Source organism: Pan troglodytes, chromosome 1 (genome assembly GCF_028858775.2).
Source record: "Pan troglodytes isolate AG18354 chromosome 1, NHGRI_mPanTro3-v2.0_pri, whole genome shotgun sequence".
NCBI lineage: Eukaryota > Metazoa > Chordata > Mammalia > Primates > Hominidae > Pan > Pan troglodytes.
In genome coordinates, this window is record NC_072398.2 from 46,750,650 (window position 1) to 46,772,046 (window position 21,397).

The 21,397-nt window shown below is 41.3% G+C and overlaps 1 protein-coding gene across 3 annotated transcripts; it reads left to right on the forward strand.

Annotated features, from left to right (window-relative positions):
• Nucleotides 1-5,177: 5,177 nt before the first annotated feature.
• On the forward strand, nt 5,178-14,861 carry UBE2T (ubiquitin conjugating enzyme E2 T). Of its 3 annotated transcripts, XM_009440790.4 has the most exons (8): nt 5,214-5,274; nt 5,629-5,695; nt 11,017-11,191; nt 11,780-11,849; nt 13,283-13,388; nt 13,503-13,601; nt 13,745-13,828; nt 14,558-14,861. In XM_009440790.4, the coding sequence occupies exons 3-8, from the start codon at nt 11,083-11,085 to the stop codon at nt 14,681-14,683; spliced, it is 594 nt and encodes a 197-aa protein (XP_009439065.1). In that variant the 5' UTR covers nt 5,214-5,274; nt 5,629-5,695; nt 11,017-11,082; the 3' UTR covers nt 14,684-14,861. The 3 variants fall into 3 exon arrangements, with proteins under 3 accessions (XP_514102.1, XP_009439065.1, XP_024206751.1); XM_514102.8 differs by lacking the exon at nt 5,629-5,695 and having other exon boundaries at nt 5,178-5,274; XM_024350983.3 differs by lacking the exon at nt 5,214-5,274 and having other exon boundaries at nt 5,284-5,695.
• Nucleotides 14,862-21,397: the final 6,536 nt, after the last annotated feature.

Sequence of the window (21,397 nt, forward strand, 5' to 3'; positions counted from 1 at the left end):
CTAGTCTTGAGCTCCTGGGCTCAAGTGATCCACCCACCTCAGTCTCCCAAAGTGTTGGTATTACAGGCATGAGCCACCGCATCTGGCCAGTCCGATTGATTTAATAAGTATAACCTCCAGTGCTCTAGCCCTGAACAAAATATAATTAAATGTGTTACCTATAATGAAAGAGTACATATGCAAATATTAGATTCTTTAAACATTTCTGTATGTTTAAAATTTTTCATTTAAAAAATGTTGCAAAATGATTGGGGTATTGTAAAGGGAAACTTTGTTATATTCTGTCATGTGAAAATTTGCCTGTTCCTCAATTTCCCCTGAAATGAAGTGGAAATCATACATTAAGGAAACAATTAATTATTGAATTGAAAGCCTCAAATGAAAAGTGACATATAAATGTAAAAAATATTATGTTTAATAATACTGTGTCTAACCACCATATGCTTTAGTAGGATATTCTTAAATACATTATAAATACTAATTAAACCTCATGTCAAATCTGTGTACTATCAATAACAATGTACATAAGGAAAATCAAGGTATAATAATGTATACATTATGTAACCTCATTTTCCTTGCTACATGCATTTATTTATGGCCACCATAGAACTTGTCATGTCTCATCATTTATTGCAATTAAAAATTCTTGGCCAGACGCGATGGCTCACGCTTGTAATCCCAGCATTTTGGAAGGCCAAGGCGGGCAGATCACTTAAGGTCAGGAGTTCGAGACCACCCTAACATGGTGAAACCCCATCTCTATTAAAAATACAAAAATTAGCCAGGCACAGTGGCGGGTGCCTGTAATCCCAACTACTCAGGAGGCTGAGGCAGGAAAATCGCTTAAGCCTGGGAGGCGGAGGTTGCAGTGAGCCGAGATTATGCCACTGTACTCCAGCCTGGGTGACAGAGCAAGATTTTCTCAAAAAAAAAAAAAATTATTCATGAGATTTACTTTGTAACATATCACAGTGGGACCTCCTCTTATTCCAATTCAGCCTCTTGCTGATAATTACTGTTGCCCACAAGCTCCCAAATAGAACTGTCCCTAAAGGATAAAAGAAAAATTGATATTAAATCAAATAGGTAAGAATACTCAGCTAGAAGCCTAATCCTATTTACAGTCCTCATGCATCATTTCAATATTATGTTCCTCGTATATGATAGCTGCTCCTATATATATATAACTTTATGTTTTACTGGCATACTGGTCTTCTAATAAGGATTTTTAAACTGGAGTAAATTTTTCAGGGATCAATAATGATGCTTCTTTTGGCTGCATTATTTTTGTATTCCGAATTAGGAAGCAAAAAATATCTGGTTCCAGTTGTTTAAATAAGCTAAAATTGACCCACTCCAGGTTAAATCCTTACTTTCCCAAGAGATATGAACTTAAATTTCTTTCTTTCTTTTTTGGAGACAGAGTTACCCAGGGTAGAGTGCAATGGTGCCAACATAACTCACTGCAGGCTCAAACTCCTGGGCTCAAGCAATTCTCCTCCCTCTACCTCCTGAGTAGCTGGGACTATAGGCACATAAAATTATCTTATTTTATTTTATTTTTAAGTAGAGATGGGTCTTGCTATTTTGCCCAGGCTGGTCTTGAACTCCTGGCCTCAAGCAGTCCTCCCACCTCAGCCTCCCAAAGTACTGAGATTTTAGGTGTGAGCCACCATGCCCAGCCTGAGCTTAAATTTCAACACGAATTCAGTCTCTTTTTCTTTTTTTTTGAAACGGAGTCTCCAGGCTGGAGTGCAGTGGTGCGATCTCAGCTCACTGCAACCTCTGCCTCCTGGGTTCAAGCAATTCTCCTTGAGAAGCTGGGACTATAGGCACCCACCACCATGCCCGGCTAATTTTTGTATTTTTAGTAGAGACAGGGCTTCACCATATTGGCCAGGTTGGTCTCTAACTCCTGACCTTGTGATCAACCCGCCTTGGCCTCCCAAAGTGCTGGGATTACAGGCGTGATCCACCGCGCCCAGCCAAGAATTCAGTCTCAATATAAGGAAGTTCCAGGAAGCCAGAAGTACTTCCTTACCATACCTATTTTATTTGCTTCTTTTCTTTTTTTTCCTGTGGAAGTAAGAGTGTAATACCTTCTTTGGAGATTTTACGAAAAGTGTAAGTAGTTAAATTCCTTGGATCATTTAAGTGCATATCTACTTGGAGATAGAGAAATATACCTTCTGGCTATATGATTATTGAAAGTAGTAATAATTATTATAATCTAATTAATTTTACAGGCTCAGCCAAAAAAATGCCATGAAAACATTCATCTACCTCTAATGACTTGAAAAGTTTTTTCAAATCGAAATCCTATTTTTTCTAAAACATCTTTCCCAACTAGGGCTTTCTGAGAATAACTTACACAATCAGCTCATTAAACAAGTATGGTAAATTTCCTAAACAAGTACTCCATTCCTTTATTATTTATTTATTTTTGAGACAGGATCTCACTTTAGATTTGCAGTGGTGCAATCACAGCTCACTGCAGCCTTAACCTCCTGGGCTCAAGTGATCCTCTTACCTCAGCCTCCCAAGTAGCTGGGACTACAGGCATGCACCACCATGCCTGGGTAATTTTTGTATTTTTTGGTAGAGATGAGGTTTTGCCATGTTACCCAGGCTGGTCTCAAAGTCCTGGGCTCAAGCGATCTGCCCACCTAGGCCTCCCCAAATGTTGGGATTACAGGCATGACCCACTGCACCTGGCTATAAGTATACTATTCTAAAGAAAATATAAGCCTGGCCAACATGGTGAAACCCCGTGTCTACTATAAATGCAAAAATTAGCCGGGCATGGTGGTGGGCGCCGGAAGTCCCAGCTACTAGGCAGGCTGAGGCAGGAGAAGCGCTTGAACCCAGGAGGCGGAGGTTGCAGTGAGCGACAGAGTGACACCCTGTCTCAAAAAAATAAAAAATAAAAAATAAAAATAAATAAGATATATTTTCATATACTAGTGAGTAAATCCTGACAAATACTACTGTAGAAAAATAAAATACAATTTTTATACTTTTGTAAGTACTAAGTGAGCCTGCTATGATGTGTTGTAAAGTGAAGAAACCTTTATAAAATAATAATTTTCATAGCTATAATTTAAAAATAAATTATAACATTAGAATGCTCCATTTTTAAAAACAATGACACCTGTAAAAAGTTTATGAAAATCTTTTAGCCTGGCCTCTATTCCCACCAGTTAACATACCCCCTCTGGTGGACAAATGGAAACTGTACATTTAGTGTATGGGGTTCTTTTTTTTCTTTCTGTTTTCTTCCTCCCTCTCTACCTCCTTTTCTTCCTTCCTCTTTTGTCTTCTATCCTTTTTTCTTTCCTCTCTGTTGCCAAAATTATAGGGATTTACTTATTTTATCAAACCATCTCTCTTTTCCACCGGACTCAATACAGTTCTTGCTTTTTTAAGAGACATTTTTAAGACCTATTTCTCAGAGAACCACCCAAGGAAGTAATCAATTTCAGTTCTGAAGACAGAACTGTAATTGAGATACAATTACAATTGGGGCAGGAAGAAAATAAAGACAGGTATTGAAAGGACTAAAACAAAACATCAGTAGTAAAATAAGCAGGAACTCAATTATGACAGAAAACACTTCACTAAATGCTGAGTAAATGCTAACAATAAATGCAAACCCCCAACAGCAAACTGGAATTAGACTGGACAAGAATGGGATTCCTTATGTTTGTTTCACAACTTTATAATAATTAATAAACTACTGTAGTTGGTTTATTCCTACAACTAAGGTGAGGAACCCCAGGGGAGCATCACAGAGTCCTAGTGAACATGTGGTGCCCTTGAGAGAAAACACCCCACACAATGGCTATGGGGAACCATTTGCCACTTAACACCAGTTTTGACTAGATGTAGACATCACTGCAGTGGCCAAAATTATACTGATTTACAAGTTTAGAAAGAGACTGATTATTACTCTGTTACCAATAATAGTAATAAATAGTATAATAGTAATAAATAATAGTAATAATAATAAATTACTATTAGTATTACCATCGTTGTTCCAAAGCTACACAGTGAGCTGAGAGCAGTCAGATGAGGGTTGGCTTTTTGCTTGTTTTCTTTTTCCACCCACAGCATTTCCAAAGGCTAGTCAAGTTCCAGCCATGTGCTTTAGATTAAGTCAGGTCTGTGCCATCTTTCAGCGCTCATGAAGCATTGGCCTCTGGCAGAGGCAGCTCTGAGAAGTTAAGGTTGGCTTAACTATAAACAGGTCCTTCCTTGTTCAGAAAGTACCATGCATCTAGCGTTGGAAGATGGTTTAAAAGTCATCTATTCCAGCTGGGCACAGTGGCTCACGCCTGTAATCCCAGCACTTTGGGAGGCTGAGAAGGATGGATCACCTGAGGTCAGGAGTTCAAGACCAGCCTGGCCAACACGGTGAAACCCCGTCTCTACTAAAAATACAAAAATTAGCTGGGCGTGGTGGCGCTTGCCTGTAATCCCAGCTATTCGGGAGGCTGAGGCAGGAGAATTGCTTGAACCCGGGAGGCAGAGGCTGCAGTGAGCCGAGATTGCACCATTGCACTCCAGCCTGGGTGACAGAGCGAGACTCCGTCTCAAAAAAAAAAAAAAAAAAAAGTCATCTATTCCAAACTGCCACCCAGTACAAGGATCCTTTCTGCACTATCCCTAACAAGTGATGACCTAACTTCCACTTGAACATTTCCAGTGATGAAGGAATTCACTACCCTACCTACTTTGTTCTTCAGAGTTCTAATTGATAGAATGCTTTATTGAACTAAGTTCTGCATCTCTTAGACTTTCATCCGTTGTCCTTAAATGTGTCCTCTGAATAAACGTGTCCTCTGAAGTAGTAAAATCTCCCATGTGAAAAAAAATAAAGGAAGACAGCTATCACGTATTCTCTTTTCCAGATTAAATATTTCTGGTTTCTTTCATTGTTCTTGCTAAGAAACGATTTCCAGCTCCTTCCTTGGTCTGACAGAGCCGACTTTGTAACCGAATTTGGACTGCCGGATGACGTCTCAGGGTTCAGCCGCAGGGTGTAGGAAGCTGAATGGCTGCGCCCAGCGCGCGCTCTCATTTGAATGCGTGAGCGTTCAGAGCACTGGCCAATAGAGAGGAGCGGTGGCTGCGCTTCTTTCCCGGTGGATTACTGTGGGCCAATCACAATCTTCCCCAGACAGGGGGCGGAGCCACGCCAACCGTCCGAGGTCGCGCAGGCGCTGGTGCCCCGTTGGTCCGCGCGTTGCTTCGTTGTGAGGGGTGTCAGCTCAGGTAAGCAAGGAGAGTATTCCGGTTCCCCATCTGAAAGAAGGTACACTGGAGAAGGTCACTGAGTCTTGCGGGGAAGGAGTCCTGTTTCCGCCTAATATGGGAGTTTTCGTCTCCTCTGAAAGGAGAGCCTTAGAAAAGCCACTGTTGAGCGGAGGGTCTCACCGTATCTTTGCATGAAATCGTGGTCAGAGCTCCCCCGAGCCGTCCTCCTGCCACAGCAGGGAGAAATTTGCCACTAGAAGGGACATAACAGCCCAGTACTTGCTGCGGGTTGTGCACTGGCTGTTCTTTTGTCTTCTTCAACATCTGGTCCAAACCCACGTTTCGTTCATTAATTATCCAAATTTACTGCAGACTTGATACAAAAAAAGACTAGGGACCTGCTGTCAAGGAATTCCTCCTAAGGAGAAGAAACTGTCAGGTGAGTTAGAACACGATGCAAATAGATGTAGACGCACAGAGGGTGATGTTGGAAAGGTGTGAGTGGTGGGGAGGCATTGCTGGAGAAGGAGTTGTGATTTAATATGTAACCTTTAATATCTAAAGGTGTGAAAGAATAAAACTTTTATGGGCAGCAGGAATAGTGCATTGTGGCTGAAGCATGAGTTTGTGGAGAGTAGATACTGGATATAAGGCGGGATATAAGGGTTAGATTGTAAAGAACCTTTATACCCTGAAAAATAGGCAGTTATTCATGGCATTTGAGCCAAAGAATGGCATATGCCAATTTTGGTTAACATAGTGAGGCTGGAGTCTGGTTGCTTCCTTGGGAGAAATTGTCTTGCTTGTTCTAATCCTTTTACCATGGCTTTCCACTGTTCTCATTTTATATAAAGGTATACTTTATACTTGTGATACTTTTACTGTACAGTCAACCCTCTGTATCCATGAGGGATGGTTCCAGGACATCCTGCAGATCCCAAATCCACCAAAGGTCAAGTCCCAGATATAAAATGGTGTAGTATTTGCATATAACCTATGCATGTCCTCCCATATACTTTATATTTAAGAGATGGGGATATCCTTTGTTGCACAGGCTGGTTCTTTTTTTTTTTTTTTTTTTTTTTTAAGAAAGAGTCTCGCTCTGCCACCCAGGCTGGAGTGCAGTGGCGCGATCTTGGCTCACTGCAACCTCCGCCTTCCTGGTTGAAGCCATTCTCCTGCCTCAGCCTTCCAAGTGGCTGGGGTTACAGGCGTGCACCACCACACTTTGCTAATTTTTGTATTTTTGATAGAGATGGGGTTTCCTCATGTTGGCCAGGCTGGTCTCAAACTCCTGACCTCAAATGACCCACCCACCTTGGCCTACCAAAGTGCTGGGATTACAGGTGTGAGCCACCATGCCTGGCCAGTTTTGTTTTGTTTTGTTTTTGAGACAGAGTCTTGCTCTGTCGCCCAGGCTGGAGTACAGTGGCGCGATCTCAGCCCACTGTAACCTCCACCTTCTGAGTTCAAGTCTTTCTCCTGCCTCAGCCTCCTGAGTAGCTGGGATTACAGGCCTCCACCCCCGCAGCTGGCTAATTTTTATATTTTTAGTGGAGAGGGGATTTCCCCATGTTGGCCACGCTGGTCTGGAACTCCCGATCTCAAGTGATCCACCTGCCTCAGCCTCCCAAAGTGCTGGGATTACAGGCATGAGCCACTGTGCCAGGCCTCACAAGCTGGTCTTGAACCTCTGCATGTCCTCCCATATACTTTATTTATTTTAGAGATGGGGTTCTCCTTTGTTGCACAGGCTGGTCTTGAACCCCTGGCCTCAAGTGATCCTTCTGCCTTGATCTCCCAAAGTGCTGCAATTACAGGTGTGAGCCACCGTGCCCAGCCCCACCCCCATATACTTTGAATTATTTCTTGATTACTTATAATACCTAATAAAATGCTAAATAAATTGTTGTTACACTGTATTGTTTAGGGAATAATGACAAGAAAAAATGTATAGTACGTGTTTGGACGAAGATTTTTTTTTTTTTTTTTTTTTGAGACAGAGTCCTAATCTATCGCCCAGGCTGGGGTGCAGTGGCGTGATCTTCAAGTACAAAACACTTCCAGCAAAAAATCTTTATTTTTAAGAAAAAAGTATTTTTTCTCATTTTCTATTTTTGTCATAAATTTTTATTCTTTCCAGTGGAATCAAAACTTGAACTTCCTTTTGGTTGATACATGCCCAGCAAGACTGATCAAAGAAAAGATGGCACAGATAAACAGTGTTAGAAATGAAAATGGAAACATAACCATAGATAACTACAGATTAAAAAGATAAAACATTATACAAATAAATTTAAAATTGCATGTAATAGATAAATTTGTGGAAAAATTTAACTTGCCAAAATTGATGCAAGAATAAATAACTTGAATAAGATTTAAATAAATTGGATTTGTAGGTTAAAATTTTCTCAAAATGAAAACACCAGGATCAGATAGTTATTCCAGACAACCTAGTAACAAATTATCTCTTGGACTAATCCACAATATGTTAAAAAAAAAAAAGGAGGCAATACTCCCTAACTCATTTTAGGAGGCTAGCATAACCTTGATAGCTAATAAAGACAAAATTAGAAAGGACAGTTATAGGCCAGTCTTACTGATTAGCATAGTGTTAAATGCTTTCCCTTTAAGGTTAGAAATCTGAAAAGAATGCCAACTATCAGCTTTTCTTTCTTTCTTTTTTCTTTTTTTTTTTTTTGGCTGTTATTTAGACAGGGTCTCACTCTGCCTCCCAGGCTGGAGTGCAGTGGCACAATCATGGCTCACTACAGCCTAAGTCTCCCCAGGCTCAGGTCATCCTCCCACCTTAGCCTCCTGAGTAGCTGGGATTACAGGCTCATGCCAGCATGCTTGGCCCAGCTATCAGCTTTTTCATTTAACATTGTACTAGAAGTTACTGTCAGAATAGAAGGCAGGAAAAGAATTAGAAGGGAAGAAATAAACTGATTATATGTGGATGACATGATTGGCAGTGTGGAATTACCATTCCCAGACGGCTCCCCACCCCAAATAGATTCATCATTAGCATTACTAAGGCTTTGGTTAAAAATCAATTAGATTGGCTGGGCGAGGTGGCTCATGCCTGTAATCCCAGCACTTTGAGAGGCTGAGATGGGTGGATCGCCTGAGGTCCGTGGTTCGAGACCAGCCTCACTAACATGGAGAAACCGTGTCTTTACTAAAAAAATACAATATTAGCCGGGCCTAATGGTGCATGCCTGTAACGCCAGCTACTCAGGAGGCTGAGGCAGGAGAATCACTTGAACCCGGGAGGTGGAGATTGCGGTGAGCCAAGAGCACACCATTGCACTCCAGCCTGGGCAACAAGAGCAAAACTCCATCTCAAAAAAATAAAAAAAAATCAATTAGATTTACATGTAACAGTAAGAAATGGGTAGAAAATAGTGTTTTTGAAAAGATAGCAAAAATATAAATACTTAGAAATCAGTCTAACAAAAATTAGATAAAGCTTTGTAGAGAAAATTATAAAACCTTTGGAAAGCATAAAAAAAAAAGACTGAAACAGCGTGTTCATGGATCTTAGGATTCAATATCATAAAGATATCAGTTATCTCCAAATTGATCTATAGCATCAATAAAATTACAATCCAAACCACAGAACCCTGTTATGATTTGGATTATAATTTCAGATATACATATTTATGTATATATTTATGGACTTATGAACTGATTCTCAAATTTATATGGAAGAGCAAAGAGTCAAGAATAATCAAGTCATTCCTGAAGAAAAAGACCAGGTGGATAAGCTATAGTAAAACATCACATTGTACACCTTAAATATATACAATTTGTATTTGCCAGTTATACCTCAGTAAAGCTGGGAAAAAATTTAAATAATAAAAAATGAATAAGCTATAGTAATTCAAACAGTGGAGTATTGTCTCAGAAATAATCCACTTGACCAGTGGAACAAATTCAAGAGTCCCAAAACAAATCCACACATATAGAAATTTAATTTATAGTAATATCAGCAGGGAAAGGATGGACTTATTCAGTAAATGGTGTTAGAACAATTGACTATTCATATGGGGAAAAACTTTAAACTGGACCCCCACCTCACTCACTATACATAAAATTCAATTCCTAGTGGATTCAATATTTAAATTTGAATAGCAAAATTATAAAATATTTGAAGGCTATGTAGGAATATCTCTACATTTGGGGGTAAGGAAAAATTTAATACACAAAGTATAAATGTAAAGAAAGAGATTTTAAGATTGATTATGTTAAGAGTATGTGTTTATTGAAAGACACCATGTACAACATGGAAAGATAAGCACAAACTGGGGGATATTTGTAACACATTAAAGGATTGGTGTTGGCTGGGCGCAGTGGCTCACGCCTGTAATCCTAGCACTTTGGGAGGCTGAGGTGGGTGGATCACGAGGTCAGGAGTTCAAGACCAGCCTGGCCAAGATGGTGAAACCCCATCTCTACTAAAAATACAAAAAGTAGCCGGGCGTGGTGGCAGGCGTCTGTAATGCCAGCTGCTCGGGAGGCTGAGGCAGAGAATTGCTTGAACCCGGAAGGCTGAGGTTGCAGTGAGCCGAGATCGCACCACTGCACTCCAGCCTGGGCAACAGACCGAGACTCCGTCTAAAAAAAAAAAGGGATTAGTGTCCTTTGCTTGGTTAGTAAAGAGAGAACTAGAGTTGAGAAGAGTGTTGGGTGAATATGTGTGTAGGTGTTGGTTTTAGGTGAGAGAGACTTTGAGCATATTTGAACATTGAGGGTAAGAAAGATGGAATAATTGATGGAATGGTATCCCTGAAGATTGGGAGAAGGTGGAATCCATAGCACATGGAGAGAAACTTGGACATTTAACATTTGTTTGTACCTGAGAATGTTGACTATCTCTACCATTCTTGCTCTCACAAAGCATACGTAGACTTCCTCACAGCAGCTAATATTTGTCAAATCCCTTACTATGACAGGCATGCTAAGGCTACAATAGTAAGCAAAATCAGACCCAGGCCTGGCCTCATGAGTTTATAATTTATCAGTGGAAACACCCATTATTTAAAACCTTTAGTGTTTTTATTTTTTGTAGAACTTTTTGCATTTTTAATTCTTTATTTTAAAAATATATTTGCTTGTATAGATAAACGTTCACAAGAAGGGAGTGGAAAAACTCAGATTCCCTTGTCAGAATAGAGATTAATAAGAGGAATCTTGGACTGGCGTGGTGGCACACACCTGTACTTCCAGCTACATAGGCGGCTGAGATGGGAGGATCACTTAAGGCCAGCAGGTGGAGATTGCAGTGAGCTGAGATTGTGCCACTGCACTCCAGCCTGGGTGACAGAGCAAGACCCTGCCTCTAAAAAAAAAAAAAAAAAAAAAAGCTGGGTGCATTGGCTCACGCCTGTAATCCCAGCACTTTGGGAGGCCAAGGCAGGCAGATCACCTGAGGTCAGGCATTTGAGACCAGCCTGGCCAACATGGCGAAACCCTGTCTCTACTAAAAATACTAAAATGAGCTGGGCATGGTGGTGCACGCCTGTAATCCCAGCTACTCTGGAGGCTGAGGCACGAGAATTGCTCAAACCCAGAAGGTGGAAATTGCAGTGAGCTGAGATGGTGTCACTGCCCTCCAGCCTGGGTGACAGAGTGAAACTGTGTCTCAAAACAAAAAAGAGGACTCTGTCCCCCACCCTCACTACATTGAAGCTGTTTGCTGAAAACTTCATAGTCATTATTGCTGATGATTTTATGGTCACCTCTTTTCTCCTCCAGTGCATCCCAGGCAGCTCTTAGTGTGGAGCAGTGAACTGTGTGTGGTTTTTCTTCTACTTGGGGATCATGCAGAGAGCTTCACGTCTGAAGAGAGAGCTGCACATGTTAGCCACAGAGCCACCCCCAGGCATCACATGTTGGCAAGATAAAGACCAAATGGATGACCTGCAAGCTCGTAGGTATCAAATCATGTATATGATGAAAGTCATGACCCTATTGAAGACTGTGCTGAAATAAAACATTTTGTGTATTCTTCTAAAGTAAGGAGCAGTTATAAGGTCAGAGTGCCCTACCATCTTTCTACCCAAATTTGTTTACATTTATAAAAGGTTTGCTTGACATTTCTTGCTTCTTTGACTTTTTATTATACCTTATGCTGATTTATAGCCAAGATTTAAAGCAGTGAAGCAGTGTTTAGATCAAAGATAACCATCTCAAATATCTGTGAGGCCAGATGGGAAACATACATGATTAGAATACTGCGGTCCAAACAAAACAAATCTGTAGGTTGTATTTGGTCTTGTGGCCAGCATTTTGCAACTTCTGCTTTAGATTTTCTATATGTCCTTTGTTTGACACCATTAACTTTTTGAGTACATTAGCATTGTGGTGTGTTGCATGAGGACTTGTTAAAAGTCCTGAGAGAGAATTATTGTCCTAGGCCTAGTTTCTCTATTAGGACCATAGAACTCATTAGCTCCATATGGTAGTAATTCAAATGATCTGATTCCCTTTTAACTTTTTCTTTCTTTTTTCTTTTAAGAAATATTAGGTGGAGCCAACACACCTTATGAGAAAGGTGTTTTTAAGCTAGAAGTTATCATTCCTGAGAGGTTAGTATGAATCAGCTTCTCAACCTACATGGTAAAGTGCATTTATAAATTGGGAGACAGAGCAATGTAGTAGATAGAGCATAAAGGACTAGGTTTTAATCCTGGCCTTATCATGACTTAAGGTGACCTCGACCAAGTTATTTTCTCTCTCTGGAGTTCAGTTTCCTTCTCCAGAACAATGGGCGAGATCACATCAAAGACCCCCTTACTTTCTAAATTGTGATAAAATATACATAACATAAAGTTGACCATTTTTAAGTGTACAGTTCAGTGGTATTAAATATATTCACATTGTTATGCAACCATCACCAACATTTATCTCCAGAACTTTTCATCCTCCTACACTGAAACTTCATAGCCATTAAACTCTAACTCCCCATTTCTCCCTGCTCTCAGCCCCTGGCAACCACTATTGTGCTTTCTTAACATTAAGCTCCCCCCCGCTTTTTCTTTTAACATTTATTTTAGGTTCCGGGGTACATGTGCAAGTTTGTTATATAGGTAAACTCATGATATCACGGGGATTTGTTGTACAGATTATTTTGTCACCCAGGTACTAAGCCTAGTATCCAGTAGTTTTGCCCTTCTCTGTCCTCCCACCCTCCACCCTCAGGTAGGCCCCAGTGTCTGTTGTTCCCCTCTTTGTGTCCATATGTTCTCATCATTTAGCTCCCACTTATAAATGAGAGCATGTGGTATTTGGCTTTCTGTTCCTGCAAAGACCATGATCTCGTTCTTTTCATGGTTAAGGCCCCTTTTAATTCAAGTCTCCTTTAAGGCTCTCATCAGGTGAGTTACAGTTGTAGTTTTGTACAGAACGGGGAAGGGAAGAAATGACTATCTAACAGTTGAAACATAGACATCTAATCACTAGGTCAGATCCTGGCCAAACTTGTTAAAGTCTTGGGAGAACAGCTTAATAATCATGTGGTGCATCAGTTCTAAAAATAGACTGGGAACTTTGCAAGGTCGGTGTCTCACTAAAGATACATAATAACCAAATGCAACGTATGAATTGTAATTGAGTCCTGTTTTGAAAAACCCAGCTATAAAAAACAAAAACTGGGGAGAACAACTGAAATCTGAACAGTAAATGATATTAGGGAATTAGTTCTTAAATTTTTCATAGGGGTAATAGTATTGCATTTATATGGGAGAATGTTCTTATTCTTAGAAGATATGCTGGAGTATTTAGAGGTAAAGTGGCTTGAATCCAGGTGGTAGATATATGGATGTTTTCAATACTGTTATTTCAAACTGATTTATTTTAAATTTTCATAGTGAAAATTTAGGAAGAGAGAAAGTTTGCCTCCAAAAGGCAGTCTCCCTGACATTTCTATAATACCAAAATTATTGTGACCAAGAAACTATTTAAATGTATTTAGAAGCAAAATTATGTAATGAAAATTATCTGTTGTCTTATTCTTTCATAGGTACCCATTTGAACCTCCTCAGATCCGATTTCTCACTCCAATTTATCATCCAAACATTGATTCTGCTGGAAGGATTTGTCTGGATGTTCTCAAATTGCCACCAAAAGTGAGTTGTGGGTAAATGGTTGACTCTACAGCATTCTGTTTTCTTCATCTATTAAACTTGAATTAGAGGATCACATTCTAATATAAAAGCAACTGTTTATCTGTTTGTATATAGGGTGCTTGGAGACCATCCCTCAACATCGCAACTGTGTTGACCTCTATTCAGCTGCTCATGTCAGAACCCAACCCTGATGACCCGCTCATGGCTGACATAGTAAATATCCCCATTTTCCTCTGCAACACATATCCTACCTTGTCTATACCGCTAACTCTCCCTGTGTGAGGATAGCTGCAGCAGCTCTAACCACTGCAAATCATGTTTTTCTCCATTAACTCTTTTCTTTGATTTCATCTCAGTCCTCAGAATTTAAATATAATAAGCCAGCCTTCCTCAAGAATGCCAGACAGTGGACAGAGAAGCATGCAAGACAGAAACAAAAGGTATAATGTTTGCTACTATTGTCAGTTAATTAAGTATATATAGTATAAAGTATATATGTATAAATAATGTTTTTTAGATTTGCCAAATTTGTACTGAACTCTAGAATGACTAGTTAATCTTTTTCTCCTATTGCAACCTTCTAAATAATCATTCAGCAAAATAGCCTAATAGCTCAACTAACAGTAGATGTTTCGTAACAGTTGTCACCTATTGGGCAACACTAGACGGCAGGCAGCATCTGGTTAATTTTTTTTATATTGCAGGTAGCAGGGATAGTGGAGTGGTGTCTCAGATTCTTTTTTTCTAAGTTGTCCTTTTAACACTGAGAAGAATCTATATTTGCAGGGACTAGTTGCAGAGATGGGGGAAACTTTTCTTAGGGGACCATTCATGGAAGAAAGTTGAAGGAAAAACTTCAGGTTGATAGAATTTCCTCATTTAGCAAAATTCAAATTACAGCAACATGGAAAGTAGCACATCATAGTTCTTGCTGAGTTATGCCATCTTTCAGATTGAGTTAAATAGCAGTGGTGTTACTTGTAAAAAGAAATAAAAATTAAAACAAAAAAATTGAGGAAGATGTCTTTGAGAGAATATCGTATGCATAATACTGTATTTAAATCTTGCAACAAAGAAGTACATGGAAATAATATTACAGAGCTTCATTTTTCTCCATCCTGGCATTTGTGTGAACCTTACTGTATTTCACCCTGTCTCCTCCTTTTTAGGCTGATGAGGAAGAGATGCTTGATAATCTACCAGAGGCTGGTGACTCCAGAGTACACAACTCAACACAGAAAAGGAAGGCCAGTCAGCTAGTAGGCATAGAAAAGAAATTTCATCCTGATGTTTAGGGGACTTGTCCTGGTTCATCTTAGTTAATGTGTTCTTTGCCAAGGTGATCTAAGTTGCCTACCTTGAATTTTTTTTTAAATATATTTGATGACATAATTTTTGTGTAGTTTATTTATCTTGTACATATGTATTTTGAAATCTTTTAAACCTGAAAAATAAATAGTCATTTAATGTTGAGTATGTGTTTATCCTGAATGTGTGTCTGGGAGTAAACTGGCCAGAGAGCTATATAATCAGAATGTTAAAATATTTGGAATTGTTGTCCTTTAGTTTGCCAACTTACCAGCATCACTAGGGATATTGAATGTTTGACACAGATGTAAAATAGCTGTAGAAACAATTCAATTACCCTTACACTTTCAGGGGTGATAGCTTTTCTGAGGTCTTAAAATAATGTGGGAAGAAGATAATAGATCCTTTTGCAAATTTGTTTTTTTGCAGCTTTCACTTCTTGTGATTTACATAGCTGACCAGAATTCTGTGATAAAACTTTCATTTGTTCAACAAATACTTACTGAACACCTACTATATGCCAAGTATTATGCTGGTGTTTGAGAATGAAATGATGAGAAAATCAGATGTGAGATTAACCAAATACTCATACAAATTTAAGTAGGGATTTCCTCTCTCCAGCATCATTTTATGGCAAGTACCATTCTGGACAATTCGGTGCCAAACTTGAATTCCCTACTCATGATTTTGTATATACTTGACTTATCTTTATAATTCTATTTAAATGACAGAGATAACAGATTTGAGCAGAAATCAGCTGAAGTAGGAAGAGGTCACCCAGGCCAAGCGAAGACTTTGAGGAATGTATTGTAGATATTGGACCTGCCTAGGCAGATGACTAAAGACTGTAATGCCCTTGTCCATATCACAGTGTAGCAATGATGATTTTTTACCTAGGCTAGGCACCATGCATGTAAAATGCATCTCTGAATAGGCACCTTTCATTCATCTACCTATGAATTACCTCGTACTCTTTACTGAGCAGCAGCCTGCCGTACTGCTTATGTGGTGTTTGGACTCATGCAAAGACAACAAGAAGTATGAATTTATGTAATCCATTAATGATAGGTCATGGCAGAAGCTAAAAATACAAATTTCTAATTCTACAGAATTTTTGAACCCACTTTTCAAAATCAGTTACTGTCTTTTTTTAAAGCCCAGGAATTAATTCTATTCCAGGCTTGTTTCCTATGCTTATGCATACTTAAGTCAGGTTTGGAGTTCCTAGATACCGTTAGTATATAAATTAGGATACTTAGAGTTGTGAGTGAAATTCAGCTCACACTGGCGATAATGAAAGAAGTTCATTGCCTTACTAAATAGAAAGTCCAGGGGTTGAGTGAACATCTGGGTTGGTAAATTCAAAGGCTCAACAATATCATCAAGATCTTGGTCTCTCCATCTGCCATCCATAGTATCAGCTTTCTCTTAGGCTGTTTCTTCCTTAAGTTTCTTCCCCTCCTAGGATGACTACCAGCAGCAGTTGGGGTTATGTACTTTCTATCCAGCCAGGCCAGGAGGCTCTACTTTCCATGAAACAAAAGTCCCTGTGGACTGCCCTGAAAGCAGTCACTGTGGCCAGGGAAATGCCATGTGCTGATTGCTCTGGGCTAAACCCAGATATGAAGTGAGAGATGGACTTAGGGAGTAGTTGTAGGAAAAGAGCACCTCCTATAGGACAAAACCCCTTACACTTCTATCACCATGTCTAGTCAGCTCTACCAGCTACTTTTCCCTACCTCTACTTAAAACACTAGTTCAGCTGCCATCATCTCTCACCTGCACTTTAGCCATAGTCTTCTATCTTGTTTCCTTCCCCATTCTTGACCTTTGACACTCCATGCTCTTCACAGCAGCAAGAATAATCTTTTGACAATGTAAGTCAGATTTGGCTTCATTCCTCCAAGTGGCTTCATCTTGCAATTAAAAGCCTAGTCTCCTTCCCTGACCCATAAGACCCCGCATGATCTGGCCCCTGCTTGCCTTATCTATCCATCCTCATTGCATACCCTCAACCCCTTATACCTTACACTCTTCCAGCCACACAGTGCTTTCAATCTCTTGAACACAGCTAGCTCATCCCTACTTCAGGGATTTCACATATGCTATTTCCTCTGCCTCCTACATTCCCCAGGATAGTCTCAGCTTGAATGTAGCTGCCTCAGAAAGTCCTTTTCTATCCCATCTAAAGGAGCCCTAGATCCTCAGGTACTCTCTGGTCCATAGCCTAGTACCCTAATTAATTTTCTTCATAGCACTTGTACCTATCTGGAAATGTGTTCATTTTTTAATGTGTATATTGTCTCACTCTAAGCATTGGGGATATAGTGGCTACAAGGAACTTTTCTCTCTAATCACAAGAAACACCAGAGCCAAAAGCTATTAGAAGTCATCCAACCATTTCTCTGCCTGAAGTACCGAGGACTGGGCTAGAGAACAGAAGTGACATGCCTGAGGATTTAAAAGCCCAGCTCCTTATTCCCAGCTCAGGGAAGGATGGGAAAAGGCTAAAAGCATGGACTTAGGTCAAGGAGACCCGGTTTCAGCTCTGGCAGTGCTGCTTGCAAGTTGTGTGCCCTTAGCTTTCTACTCAGTCCTCCTGTTTTTTCAGGTTTTGCGTCTGTAAAAGTGATGATGATGCTTAAGACTCCTGAGGTTATTGTGAGGATTGAATGAGATGATGCATGTAAAGCATCCAATACAGGGCCTGGCACGGTGCTGACATTTACTGAGTGCTTAGCAAGGGCACTGGGGGGATGAAGACAGCGATCCAACCACAGGTGGGTCTTAAGGAGCTGCCCTGCCCACTGCCAACTTGCCAATCTGCTCTGTTCCTAGGATAAGCAAGCTGAGCTGTTTTCTCAACTCCAAACCCCTAATTAAAGAGAGATGACATCCATGACTGATCATATAAACATTGCAGATTCCAAGTTCCCCTCTCCTGCTGCCCCCAACCCCCCTCTCCACCTCTCCCCAAAAGCTATCTAAATAAGAACAGATTTTACCACCCACCTTGTGGGCAGACTCAGCTGAGGCTGGAACTAGCTATTTATCCTTCGGCTGCTGCGGGAATTCAACACATACAAATAAAGCTCCTTTTCCAGCCAAGTGTGTATTTTTCCATCAGCGTGTGGCCCCCCTGCCCAGGTTGTCTTGTTTAGGTTGGGGCAACCCAAGGGAGGGAAGGACAAGGAAGGGGTGTAGGGCTATGATTTCAGAACCTGCTCCCCGGGATGGCTGGCTGCAAGACATCTTACAGTCCTGGACCACACTGGGCTGCCAGCAAAGCCCAGGAGAGGTTGGGGTGATGGACACGGACATGCTACACACAGCAACAACACATTCCACTTTTTCCTTGCTTCTTGGCAAGTCACCCCTGTCTCCTGCCATGGCCCCCAGAGAGCATCCATCCCTCTCACCATCTCTTAGTTTATATCAGGGATGACAGTTTATCCAGAATGTCACGCTCATCCTACCTGCCCTCCCACCCCAATACAGGGTTTTTCCCTTTCATGTGCTTGTTTTCCTTGCTCACCTTTTCCCCTGATCCCACATCCCAAGAGAGTGTGTCCCCTTCCTTCCACTGTCTTCCTCCTTTAACCAGGACCCTGAAACTCTGTGCTTCCAAAAAAGGGTCTGCTCTGACAGTTCCTCCCCTCAAACCTTCCATCAGAGGCAACTTTTCTAGGGGGTGAGTTCTTAGTCTCTACGTTGTCTCTAGGCCTGGGAGTTATTGCCATGCGCTAAGCTAAACCCTTCACATGAAAAAAAAAAATCTGTTTTTTCGAGATAGAGTCTTGCTCTGTCACCCAGGCTAGAGTGTAGTGGCATGATCTTGGCTCACTGCAACCTCTGCCTCCTGGGTTCAAGCAATTCTCCTGTCTCAGCCTCCCAAGTAGCTGGGATTACAGGTGCATGTCACCATACCCGGCTAATTTTTGTATTTTTAGTAGAGATGGGGTTTCACTATGTTGGCCAGGCTGGTCTCGAACTCCTGACCTCAGGTGATCCACTCGCCTTGGTATCCCAAAGTGTTGGGATTACAGACATGAGCCACCGTGCCTGGCCTCATGAAAAATCTTTTTAAATTATTTCAATAGCCTTCAGAGTTTAGATACTATGATTATCCCCATTTTATGATGAAACTGAGATTCAGAGAGGTTAACCTAAGGACAACTGGCTGTTAATGCTAAGTCTGGGATTCAAATCCAGGCATGTATGACTCCAGAATCATATTTGTCAGCTGTATGGATTCTTTTTTTTTTTTTTTTTTTTTTTTTTTGAGATGGCGTTTCACTCTCGTCACCCACACTGGAGTGCAATGATGCGATCTCGGCTCACTGCAACCTCCGCCTCCCAGGTTCAAGCAATTCTCCTGCCTCAGCCTCCCGAGTAGCTGGGATTACAGGCACCTGCCACCACACCCAGCTAATTTTTCTATTTTTAGTAGAGATGGGGTTTCACTATGTTGGCCAGGCTGGTCTCGAACTCCTGACCTCAGGTGATCCACTCGCCTTGGTCTCCCAAAGTGTTGGGATTACAGACATGAGCCACCGTGCCTGGCCTCATGAAAAATCTTTTTAAATTATTTCAATAGCCTTCAGAGTTTAGATACTATGATTATCCCCATTTTACGATGAAACTGAGATTCAGAGAGGTTAACCTAAGGACAACTGGCTGTTAACGCTAAGTCTGGGATTCAAATCCAGGCATGTATGACTCCAGAATCATATTTGTCAGCTGTATGGATTCTGTTCTTTTTTTTTTTTTTTTTTTTTTTTTGAGATGGCGTTTCACTCTCGTCACCCACACTGGAGTGCAATGATGCAATCTCGGCTCACTGCAACCTCCACCTCCCAGGTTCAAGCAATTCTCCTGCCTCAGCCTCCCGAGTAGCTGGGATTACAGGCACCTGCCACCACACCCAGATAATTTTTCTATTTTTAGTAGAGATGGGGTTTCATCATGTTGGACAGGCTGGTCTCAAACTCCTGAACTCAGGTGATCCGCCCACCTTGGCCTCCCAAAGTGCTGGGATTACAGGCGTGAGCCACCACTCCTGGCCCTGTTCTAATAATTTTACGTCTGCCTCCACAGAGTAGCTATGGGATAATGGGCAAGTTTCTCCCCTTCCATTTTCTCCTCTATAAAATGCAGGCATGGCTTGAATGCTCTCTGAGATTTCTCCCAAAGCTGACACTTGACAGCTCTGAATTCTGAAACTTCCTGTGTAATCCAGGGGCTCAGGGCAGAGCCTGTGGATCTCCGGTTTAGTGATGAAGTAAATTAGGTTGGTCTGTTCCTTCTCATCTTCCCTTTTCATTATCTTTACTTCTTCAGCATTCTCTTGCCGTCGGTTCCCTGCTAACCTGCTAAGGATCTTCCACCCAGGCCCACAGTCTCCACCTGTTAACTCATCCTGACAGTACTTCTGTCTTATCACATACTTTTGCTCATTGAAATTCCTATTCAGGCCAGGCATGGTGGCTCTTGTCTGTAATCCCAGGACTCCAGGAGGCCGAAACGGAAGGATTGCTTGCATTCAGGAGTTCGAGAGCAGCCTAGGTAACATCGTGAGACCCCCGTCTCTACTAAAAATTAAAAAATTAGCTGAGTTTCATGGTGTATGCCTGTAGTCCCAGCTACTCAAGAGGCTGAGGTGGGAGGATTGCTTGAGCCCGGGGGGTCAAGGCTGCAGGGAGCCATGATTGTGCCACTGCACTCCATCTTGGGCAACAAAGCAAGACCTTGTCTTACTTTTTTTTTTTTAATTTCATTCAGTAACTGCCCTCTTCCACACTATAGTTGAAAAGAGGTCAGTGGGTTTACTCCTGGGCCGTAGGTAGAGAGCAATGCAGAGGGAGAAGCCTATCTGGCTTCTTTTCCATGAGGGTGACAGAAATCTAACAATCTCACTTGAGCAAACAAAAGGTATTGGTTCACAATCTGAGAAGCCCAAATGTGCTTTCAGGCATGGCTAGGTACAGATGCTCAAATAATGCCATCAGGATTCATTTCACTCCAAGTGGCAAGACAGACACCAGCAGCTTTCTTCCTACCAGTCCAGCAACTCCAGTGAAAGAGTACTTCTTTCCTATCAGCACCAGCAAAGTTCCCAAGTTGGGTCTCATTAGAAGGATTTGAGATGTAAGCCCATCCTTGGACCAATCACTATGGCCAGGGATTAGAATAAGCTGATAGGGTCTGGGTTATATTCCCACCTCTGGAACCTGGCCTTGAGTCAACCCCACCTGAAAGGTATGCAGTAGAGAGCAGTGGAGGTAGTTGCCTGAAGAAGGTCAAATTGATGTTACCAGAAGAAAGGAAGTGGCCACTTCCTTTCTTCTAAAGGAACAGATACCCTGGGCAAAGGGCTATGGGCTATTCCTAACCAGAAGGAATAAGGAACAATGATGGTGGCATTTCAACCTCTGTGGTAGCCAGGGAAGAAGCTGTTATAAAGTAGAGGCTCCGGGAACTTGGTAGCCTTCAAATCTCACCATATAAATATCTGCCCATTCTCGGATCACGAGGTCAGGAGATCGACACTATCCTGGCGAACACGGTGCAACCCCGTCTCTACTAAAAATACAAAAAAAAAAAAATTAGCCAGGCGTGGTGGCGGGCACCTGTAGTCCCAGCTACTCTGGAGGCTGAGGCAGGAGAAAGGCGTGAACCCGGGGGGTGGAGCTTGCAGTGAG

Coding starts and splice junctions, on each gene's coding strand:
- UBE2T (XM_514102.8), top strand. CDS start 11,083: ATGCAGAGAGCTTCACGTCTGAAGAGAGAGCTGCACATGTTAGCCACA. Junction 11,850..13,282: donor GAAGTTATCATTCCTGAGAG/GTTAGTATGAAT, acceptor ATTCTTTCATAG/GTACCCATTTGAACCTCCTC. Junction 13,829..14,557: donor ATGCAAGACAGAAACAAAAG/GTATAATGTTTG, acceptor CCTCCTTTTTAG/GCTGATGAGGAAGAGATGCT.